This window comes from Limulus polyphemus, unplaced genomic scaffold, assembly GCF_000517525.1.
Source record: "Limulus polyphemus unplaced genomic scaffold, Limulus_polyphemus-2.1.2 Scaffold516, whole genome shotgun sequence".
NCBI classification, from domain to species: Eukaryota; Metazoa; Arthropoda; class Merostomata; order Xiphosura; family Limulidae; genus Limulus; species Limulus polyphemus.
Window position 1 is genome coordinate 139,257 of NW_013666126.1, and position 11,357 is coordinate 150,613.

General features: G+C 37.7%; 1 protein-coding gene across 2 annotated transcripts in view; it reads left to right on the forward strand.

Moving 5' to 3' along the window:
* LOC106458792 (Down syndrome cell adhesion molecule-like protein Dscam2) overlaps window positions 1–11,357 on the forward strand; it is a 172,640-nt gene that overhangs the window by 116,444 nt on the left and 44,839 nt on the right. For both annotated transcript variants that reach the window (XR_002610440.1, XM_022385131.1), the window contains exons 15-16: window positions 198–329; window positions 615–782. Coding sequence is in view for 1 of the 2 variants with exons in the window: in XM_022385131.1 (XP_022240839.1) it covers window positions 198–329; window positions 615–782 (300 nt within the window). In the remaining variant the exon portion in view is untranslated. The remainder of the gene's footprint in view (window positions 1–197; window positions 330–614; window positions 783–11,357) is intronic.

Sequence of the window (11,357 nt, forward strand, 5' to 3'; positions counted from 1 at the left end):
CCAAATTTTGTTAACATTCTCTTTCTAATTTAAAAGTTATAGCATGAAAAATATAACAAACACAAAATAGTTACGAGGTCAGTCCCAGGGACCAAGCCCATGCTGAAAGAGTTAAGAAAAGTGTTACTGATTTCAGTAAATATTGTTGTTTTTAAGTCTAGTTAATTTTTCACATTTTGTGTACTTTTTTAAACCAGAGCCCCCCAGTTCTCCCCAGGAGATCAGAGTTCTAGAAACAAGAAGTAGGTCAACGACAATACAATGGGACACACCTTATGATGGAAATAGTCCTCTCCTATTCTACATCATTATGCTCAAAAATGAATCAGGTAATTGAACAGCAATTTGAATACATGAATCATTTTTGTTCCTGGAATAATAATCTTGGATATACATTTGAGTGGAGAGTTGTTTGAATAATTCTATTTTTGAGCTCTTTTTGACTTAAGCCTTAAGTTATTATCTAGATTTATATTACCATATATATCACTTGTAGGGGGCTAGCTTTTGTTTAGTATTTCAAGAATGTTAATATATTTACATATATAAGTTAGAAATTATTGTGGTTTATTTGTTTTATAATTTTTGTTAATGTTTCATTTCTATATTTTTAGGGCAGGGGAATGAACACTTGTCAAATATAACAGTAAAAGCCACTGAGAACAAAATAGTAATAACAGGTCTACATCCCTCATTTACTTACAATATTTATGTTTTATCACAAAATGCACTTGGAAGCAGTGAACCATCAAATACCATTAATATTACAACAGAAGAGGAAGGTAAGTTTTTAATGTAACATATTTGGATTTTTGGTTAGTTTTAGCAGCTATTTGTAGTGCAGGTAAATGAACTTTACCAATTTTGTTTATACACACTGCAGTATAAAATAGTTTTTTTTTTTAAGATTTAATATAGATGCGTTGTGAGGTAACAATTATATTTTATTTTCAGCTATGGTTTTATTTATTATTTATGTATTTTTTCCTTTGTGTCATTTCTTTCAGTTATATTTTTATTTGCCTTAATTTAAAAATGCTAGCTCACCTGTCTTTTAGTGCATATTGAATATTAAATGAGGTGTTTTTATATGATGTTCCCAACATGAGGTTCCCCTAGCAGTGGTGTATAAATACTAAGTTCATATATGATTATATAAAGCAAATGCTAATTTTTAATCTTGTGGGATGTAATCTCGGGGTTTGAGAAGGAAATAAAAGTGATTTCTGCTTGGAAGTTAACCAATACTGGTGAAAACAATGTGGTATATGAATATACCACACATTTCGTTCTTCTTATAATATTATAGTAGTTATTCTGAATTTATAATTTATATTGTATATGTGCAGGTTTCACATAATATGTGGTCAAGTAAACCATTAAGAGGATTTCTTTCTAAGCTACCTTTGTTCCTTCTTGTTCTCGAAATGGATGATAACTGTTATGCCCATGGAAGGTATTGCTGCAGTACTGCACATTGTGCAAGGATGTCAACAGCAGTGTCTTTCAATGATAGTTTAGGTAATGTCTCAAGATTACAGATGCATTTGTGTTTCTATGAAAATGACAAGTCACTTGGGCAGCACTAGTTGCTCTAGGTTAATATGATGCAAAATAAGGAATGGTGGATTTATATAGGCTGGTACGTGGATTTATCTTGAGCAGTTGAATGTAGAAGATCCACTAGAAGTGACTGTTCCATGTTGGTAAAGCAAGTACACACACTGTGTTTGTGGTTTATGTGTGATATAATAAAGACTGTTCCTTTTCATGTTTCACTTTGTGTCCAGTCTCTTTATTTTACCTGTTATCAAAATCAGTTACTCAGAGATATAGCAAATCTCCTATCATTAAGAACTCATTGCTCTAAGATTACTTCAGTTTTACCTGGATATATCATAGGGAAGATAGGAAGGAGAAAATTTTGGTACTGTGACTGCAGGATATCATATTGCAGAGTTTGCTATTTCTGATTAAGTGCTTAACTTTACTTAAACACTTGTGTTTTAAGTTTTACACAACTAGAAGGACTTATAATCAATAGAGAGAGTTCATCACTGAGGGGAGATAGTGTCTAAGAGAATTGTCTGGTTTAAAAGAAGTTATATCCTGGACGTTCAGTAAAAAGAGCTGCAAATGTCTTGTGTACACAGAAAGGTTTTCTATCTCATCCTGTAATAATCAACCACATTGTGAGGAAAACACAGATGACCGTGTGACACGTAAAATATGTTTATTGATTATTAAAAGTGATAAAGGTTTTGCAAGTAGTAACTTCACTATTATTTTTGATTTGACGTTATTTTTGAGAAGTCTTTGACATTTTTCTTTCATGTAATCTTACAGAATTAGTTTTTTCTTATTCTGATTCTCTCATTCATTATTGTTATACTATGAGATTTGATATTGACAGGGGACCTTTTATTCCATTTGGGCAGATCTATCCACTAAAACTAAACAACAACAAATAAAATACTGAAGCTGGCCCTTATCATTCTAATATTTACAAAGCATTCCCTTAAACTCCCTTAAGTTAACAGCATCCATCATATCTAAAGGCAACCCATTCAAAGGCTAACCATTCTGTTTGCTTTTTTTAGCTTAAAATGACTAAATAAAGCTGTTTCTGATAAGGTACTTCCCTCCACTTGCAACATTAGCTTTTCTCATTTTGTGTTGCCTTCTGTATAAGAACTTTTCAGAAATGCATGCCACAAGCCTTCATCATCCTCCTCTTGGAATCCAAAGTTCCAACACATCTCACATGCAAATCATCATGTGTCACCTCCTCACCAATAGGAGAGCACTACTATCATGTGATGCATGTGACTCCCTCTATGCACCATTACCGACCTATCTCTTCTTGTTTGGCTGCTGTCAATTTCAGACATTTTTTCTTAGATTATTCAGTTACTTTGAAGTGGTTTATTTTTTATTTCGCATTTTTTCTTAACTTTATTTACTACACTTCACAGTTTATGAGTTAATGTTTTTATTAAAGCATTACTTCCTCGTGTTTGCTGCTTTTTCTCACTTATGAATTGTGAAGTTACATTCACCACTTCAGGTACTTTGCCAGTATCTAATGTATTTTCAGCCACGGGCGACATGCTGGAAGATGTATTGTTGCTCATTCACTGGGAGATTGAGCAGTATATGAGCCAACCTCCCTTGCCTACTTTTGCCCCACTTCCTACTTCCTTTCGAGCTGGTCCATGCTGACGACTATTTTGATCACTTGTTCTTCCCCCCCTAGAGTTTGCCATGCCTTCCCGTTCACTACTTGATGATTCACCTCGTCTGTCATCAGTTTTCTCAGACTTTATCTCTCAGGTATGTGATATTTTGTCTCTTACACCTGTTTCCTATGAACCTAGACCTTCCCTCTTACATGAAACATCTCCTGACCCTATTTAGACTTTCCCATGTTCCTTGATATTAGGGTTCATGCATGGGGAAGGGTGTTAGTATGCCTCATCCCCATATACTTTGGATCAGACCATCCTTGATTATCATCGGGCAGACTTTCCCTTTCTCAACCAACAGTTTTTGGGGTTGGTTCTACCTGTTTAGGGGGTAAACCCAGATTATCCTGTCCAACTTACCCTCATGACCCTGTTAAGGTACCTTTCCTCTCTTCACCTTCTGTCAGAAGCTCTTCACAGGAACCCTGAGGATTTTTCTGCTGAAATGCACTTCATTTTTACTTCTGTGTTGGCTCATCTGTCGTCTTCGGCTCTTGTGCTTCAAATGTGGTTTGTTTGTTGTTGGAACTTCTTGGGCTGTGATGCAGTTTTGGCACGGACTCATCTTCAGGCTCCTTATCTGAGGGACCTCTACATGGCACCATTTTTGTAGTGTTATGTCTTTGACTCGGTTCCTGAGTCGTTGAAGCCATGGGTGGCTTTGGCTCATCAATATTTTACACTTGGTAGCTCGTTTGTCGCAGTCGGGACCAAGTGCAGCACTGGTTCCTGTCTCCTGACCTTCCCAACCTCTTCCTGTCCCACCCTCCCATGGTGTCACGGTTCGACAATTCAGTTGATGATGCATGATCCACAAACAGTAGTACCATTGATTACTTTGTCGGCTTGGGCCCAGTGTGGACTGGTCTCTTCAATTTTGTTCATTGGTAGGGACCTTTTCTTGCTGATGTCTGAGTTCACATAATGCTCTTGGAGGGATATGTTATCCCCTTTCTCTCGATTCCTCCCTTCTCAAGTATTTCCATTACCTTCCCCTCTCCTCGGTATCCCTCAACATGCCAGTGTCTGTCAGAGGCAGTTCAGGACCTCATTGTACAACAGGCTATCAAACCAGCTCCACCAGGTTCAAGGGGTTTTAACTCCCACCTGTTTGTGGTTCCCAAGAAGACTGGGGACTGGTGTCCTGTCATTGATTTATATTATCCTGTCTCATTCAGTATGTTCACACTTATTGCTTTACTATGTAGACATAGCTTTTTCTTCGGTGGGAATTTTCTCCAGGTTTTTGTACTACGAAGGTGGACGTTTCCAATGCTTACTTACACATTCCTGTGGCAGAGCATTCACGTCCGTACCTTTGGTTTATCCATTGGGAGTTGTGTACCAGTTTTGTGCCTTACCTTTCTGCCTAGGCTTAGCACCATACGTGTTTTATCATGTGGTCCACTCCTTTGCTCGGCATATTCATGCCATGGGGTTGCACTTCCATGTTTATATGTATGACAGGCTTCTTCTTGCTCATTCTGAATGGGAATTGGCCTGTCACACTCGTCAGCTCCTGGCGGAAGCTGCCGAAGTATTTCCTTTGTCATACCCAATACCTTATCCATTTGGGTGTTTTCTTCAACATCCATCTCAGTCAGGCCCAACCTTCTCCTCTCCAGCACCATTCTATGGAATGGGACATTTGGAAAGCTCTGCCTGTTCCCTCACTTACAGCCCAGGAGCTTCTATAATTTTTGGGGATGTGGTCCTCCATAACCCTTCTCATACCCCTGGGTAGGGCCCATGTGTGGTTTCTTCAATGGGTCTTTCACAATCAATGGAAATTTGCCTGGAATCCCTTGGATACTTCTATATCCCTTCCATCATCCCTTGCAGACAATCTCAGTTGGTGGTTGAAAAGGGCCCACACGCCTATGGGGGTCCTGCTTCTTCCTCCGTGACCAGATTTACATCTGTTCATGGATGCATTCTTTCAGGGCTGGGGTGCCTGGGTGGATCATCAGGAGGTTTTGGGTCATTGGTCTGTGGAGGAGAGTTCTCTTTGCATCAGTGTTCTCGAACTCCTGGCTGTTCTTTGGGCTACAGATCATTTTCTTTCTCTTGCCAGCTGGTTATGATCTATTCCGACAATTCTACCATGGTGGCATATATCGACCACCAAGGTGACACCAGTTCCAGATCCCTGTGTTTTTGCACTATGGTTCTTCTTTATTGGGCCCACACACATCAAATTCGTTTGACATGTCATGTACTGGGTGCTTTCAATCACATAGCTTATCATCTTTCCTGACCGAATTGCATTTATCCCATGGAGTGCTCCCTGCATCCTGCCGTTTTTCAGTGGCTCTGTCAGCATCTGGGTATGCCCCATATCAGTGCCTTTTGGTCTCCTCGATTTCGGGGTTTCGTGTAGTGTTATCACTTACCTTCTGTTTTTCCCATTGCCACAGTGTCTTTGCTTCTCCTGTCCATTCTATGTTGATCCATTCTTTCTGGCTCCATCGGCCATAGAGGTGTCCATCGCTCCTGGACTGGGACATTAACATGGTCCTTCATGCCCTCACTTTTCCTCCTTTCAATACTCTGTCAATGTGTTCCCTGTTTCACCTCTCTTTGAAGTCATATTTCCTCCTCCTCCTGGCCTGTAAGCATCGTAGGTTGGATATTTTCACCCTCGATGTTACTAGGACATTGTACCACTCCTCCTGTCATATCCTTTATCCTGATCATGCTTTCCTTCCAAAGATCTCTGCAGCTCGAGAAGGTCAGTTCTCCTTTTCCCCCTACCTGCCTACTTTCTATGTCTCATCTCCACCCTCATCCTGATCCGGATAGACTCCTCTGTCCTGTCCATGACCTCCATTGTTATATTGCTTGCACAGTTTCCTTCTGGGGTCATCGTTTATCCCTTGGCATCCTTCCTTTTTCCGTGATCTTTCTTTGGTTACCCTGACCAGTAGGCCTATTCCTCTTTGTTTCCTTCCCAGTGTGATCTCTTTCACATTTTCTCACATCAAATCCATTACCTTACTTTCTCCCTTGCCTCTTGTCTTCGTTGGCCATTGGAGGAGATTTTACAATTGTGCATGTGGATGACTCCACACACACATTCATCTCCCACCACCTACACCACATTGCTATTTCTGCTTCCTTGGGGTATCACCATTCTACAGGTATATTGTCTATACTTGGAATGGGTTCCACTTAGATGGCTATAATTATTCCCGGATATCTTGCTGTCAAATCCACACTGTATGGCTATGTATGCTCACCCTTGAAATGGGGTGTTTCACAAGATCATTAGAGTGTAAATTCTTCATAATAATTGCGTCATCATATGCCTATCCTGGACCATACCACCCATGAATGGCGTGAGTAAAGCAGAAGGGGATTGCTGCCCATCCCTGTCATGCCTAGATTGAATAAATCAGTGTGGTCTGCTTTCACAAATAGGATTTTATGATCACCCATTGCACTGTCTCGGGTGTCGCAGTCCCTCAAGATTCACCACCACACTTTCGCTCTTTCTTCCAGTGGAGTACGGGAGTCCTTATCACTTACCAGTTCCAAGCCACTGGGGTGGTTAACCATGGAAGCAACCTGCTGGATGAGTTCCACAAAGATGGCTATAACCATTCAGTTAAGAGTAGGACGATGGTGTTCTGCCAGTGTAGAGGGAGTTACAAGATCCTCTGGATGAGTTACTAATTCCCAGAGTTGAGATGCCCAAATGCAGTTCACCCATCTGATTGGGTGCTCTTCCCCTACCCTAATCTTATGAGCAGAGGGAGAGTACCTTGTCAGAAGCTATAATTTTCCTAAATAAAAATGTATTTTCGATAAGTATTTCCCTCCACTCACACTTCCAACCCATCCTTTCCACAACCTTCCGGTGCTTGCGTCTTCTGCGAGACTTCAAAATGATAGTTCAGTAGTGGCATGTAGAGGAAGTCACATGTGTCACATGATAGTAGTGCTCTTTTATTGGTGGAGAGGTGACGCATGATGATTTGCATGAGAGACGTCTTGGAACTTTGGATTACAACAAAGGGGTGATGAAGGCTTGTAGCATGCATTTATTAAAAAGTTTGCATACAGAGGGCAGCAGAAAATGAGAAAAGCTAATCTTGTGAGAAAAGGGAAGTACCTATTGGAAATACATTTTCATTTAGGAAAATTATAATTTCAGCTGAAAATGACTCCTACCCTACCAAAATTTATATTTGTGCTCCCTAGTCTTATCATTCTCACCATTAAATAGAAAAAAATGAGGCATCAACACTATCAATTCTCTCAACAATCTTAAACATCTCAATCAAGTCCCCACTAAATCTTTTTTTTTCAAGAGAAAACAAGTTCAGAGATCGTAACCTATCCTTGTATTATGATCCATCCAAGTATCATCCTTGTAGCCTTTCTCTGAACCCTTTCCAACAGTTCAATGTCCTTTCTCAGGTAAGAAGCCCAATACTCCAAATGTGACATAATCAATTACCTATACAATGATATCATAACATCTTGGACTTGTATTCAGTGTTTTTGTAGGTACAACCTAAAATCTTATTTGTCCTGCCACTAGTAACAGCACATTTCTTGGATGGCTTAAGAGACTTATCAACCAAAACACCAAGATCTTTTTCTTCCATAACAGTGTTAAGGCTATTCTCATCAAAAGTATTGTTACAACAGCGGAAGTCACATGATGCTGCTGGTGCATTGGTGCTGGTGGCATGTGCGAGGAGTTTCTCGAATGATCGTGAATTTCTTAGTTTGTTCGGGACGCCCTTTTTTTTACTATATAAGCCCAGCAAATAAAAGAAGAGACAGATAGTTGAGTCAAGCGAACAGTAGGCACCATAAGTAAAGTGTGTGAATCACTGCGATTTATAGCGTGCGTTATAAAGGTTGTTAAGTTTAAAGTAACTGTGGAAATTCTGTGTATTACAAAAAGTTGTATCAAGAAAGAAGAAACTAGTTTTAATCAAGAAGGGACTTGTATCGCTGAAGTTACTCTGAAACAAGCAGATACGTAACAGTATATTCATATTTCTAATTGTGATATCCAACATCCATTACCTTGCTTTAAAAGCCATCTGCTATTTATTTGCCCAATTTACCAAATATTCGAAATCCTCTTGTGAGGTGGTTGCATTCTCTTCACAGCCAGCAACACCCAAAACTTAGTGTTATCAACAAATTTAAATAATCTGTTAACCAACTCAGGTTAACTGATACCAATCTATAATTCTGACCATTAGAATCCACTACAGATTATTTCACCTTTTCTTGCAACTTTCAAAGGTTCACCATGTGGGTATTGCTTTCTGCCCCTGTACCCCATAATAAACTTACAACCTGCATTATCATGCATCTTTAACTGTACCTTGTACTGAAGCTATGTTGATAATATATTTAAAACTTGTTTGCATACAAAATATTTCAATCTGTATGATTGAAAATATTCCAACATAACCATATGAAACACTTGGTACATCAGGTTTACATATATTATGAAACCATACTATAATTTGTTCATTTAGTTCATTATTGTTAATATCACACATTTATAAATATTTCAGTTCAATCCATTCAAAATACGTTGAACCACTCTTCCCAAAAAACAACAGGTTGAACTGTTTTTTCTCAGACTAGTGTGGATCAGTGTTACTCTCATCTTCTTATGAAAATTCACTAACTGCCAAATATTTCACTGTAGAAATTGAAAAATTCTCTCACACGTATTAATATTAATAACATGCACACTGTACCTTCAAATAATGCCTTACAGGTCAGTAAACAATCAACATTATGTAACAGTCTTAACCTCTAGATCAAATCCATTATTTCCAATTTCATGTTGCTTAACCTTATTAGCTTTTGATGCCATTTTTTTATTCCGTTCTGCATATGGTACTGTGTTACATTCAAAATTTAATGAAATCACTTTACTATCAATCTGTGTCAATGAAATTAACATTATAATGTATGTTATAATTTTCATTTTTATGTTATCTAAGTTATAATTCCTCTGTTTTAAAGGAAATATTTTAAAAATATATTTAAACTGCAGTTTTCATATACACATGATCAATGCACTATAAAAAATCTCAACTTTAGTAACAGTTCATTCTTAGCCACATAAGCTGGCAATGTAGATGGTTGTCAAGACTCTAATGTACGTGTGTTCCAACTATTGTCACGTGAGATAGCAGTTCCCTATCAACTCAGGTTTTAAATTCCAAGCTACCATTATCAGTAGTGCAAACAGTTAATATACTAGTCATTACATCAACTGTCACCTGCAGATATTTCTTGTTGTGCAACTCTGCTCAATTGCTCTAAAAGTAAAGATTACAAAACTGTTTCCATTCAGCTCATCTTATGGTCAACAAACTGTTCTACCTTGGGTATTGAGTAGTACTCGTATGATATAGTACATACATTTTACCCTACAATATCACCCAAAAGCTCAAAAAGCAGAAGCCACAACTCTCTTTCAGTTGAGTTTTCAAACATAGCTATCATCTTCAGTTGTGAAAACTGTAGGTGTATTAGGCATTACATTTACTAGCACCAGCCATAACATAACCATAAAGGACAGCAAGAGACCTTTTGATTCATCTAGGCTGTACTATCCACTATATTAAACTCTGAAACTACCTCAAAATCATCCCATATCATTCAATTATTTATGAAGCTTTTTCCTTAAACATCCTTTAATTCACTGCATCCACCACATCTGAAGGCAAACCATTCAAAAGGCCAACCACACTGTTAGAAAAATAAAATAAAATCTTAGCTAAAGATGACTACTACCCTGCTATATTTGTGTCTCCTAGTCTTACCGTTCACACCATTAAATTTGAAGAAAGATGATGCATCAACACTATTAATTCCCTTAACAATCTTAAACACCTCAATCCCATCCCCTTGAGCTATTTTTTTTTCAAGAGAACAAGTTCAGAGAACTTAACTTATCCTCACATGATATAATTTGCATCCCAGGTATCAACCTAGTAGCCATCCTCTGAACCCTTACCAACACTTCAATCTCCTTTCTGAGGTAGGACTTGAATACAATACTCCAAAAATGACCTTCACAATAACATTATTGTATTCAGAATTGTATTCAATATTTCTGTACTTAAGCCTAAAATCCTATTTGCCTTGCAATTTGCAACAGCTTAGATGTCTTAAAAGACTAACTGATCAACCAGAATACCTTGATCTTTTTATTCCATAACACTGTAAAGGTTATTCCTATCAAAATTAAACTCATAATTAAAATTACATTGCCTTGTATTTATCATATATATAAAAGCCAAATGCTATTTCCTTGCCCAACTCAACAAATGATCCAAATCCTTTTGTAAAGCAGTAGCATCCTTCTCTCAGCAGCAACACCTAAGATATGAATGTCATCAGCAAGTTTAAATAATCTATTGACCATTATTTCATCTATGACTTTGATGAAATAAAAAAAAGAACAACAGATCTAAAACTGAGCCCTGAGGTACCCCACTTATGAGACTAATCCAGTTTGACTGTACTGCATGTACAGCAACCTTCTCTTTTCTTCCATCTAGCCAGTTTTCTATCAAATGAACCAACCTATCTCAGAACCTACAGAAATAACTTTTTAACAAGTCTTTTAAGTATAACTTTGTCAAATGCTTTCTTAAAATTTAGATACACCAAATCTACACCTGTACCCTCATCTACATGAGCAGTAACCTCTATAAAAAAATGACAATTAGTAAGACAAGAAACCCTTTTGTAAAACCATGCTGACTATCCAACAAAATTTTATAAACTTTGTTAAATGACTTTGTAAAGCATCTTTTATCAGATTTTCAAAAACGTTTCCCACCACTAATGCTGTCAACATTCATGCATAACATACAGCATTACATCCATATCTCCACATACAGACCAGTTGTTACCTCCAGTTGTTATCTATTTAATTCATTATATTTAATGATATGTTAGATCAAGTGTGATTTTTCTCTTGTATATAATGGCATGTTTTAGTATAAAAAAGCTAGCACACCTAGTTTTTTGATTCAACTTTAGTTTTAGTTTTATAATTCATAACTTTGTTACATTGTGTATAGTATTGTTGCGTCAGCGAGTCACATGACCACG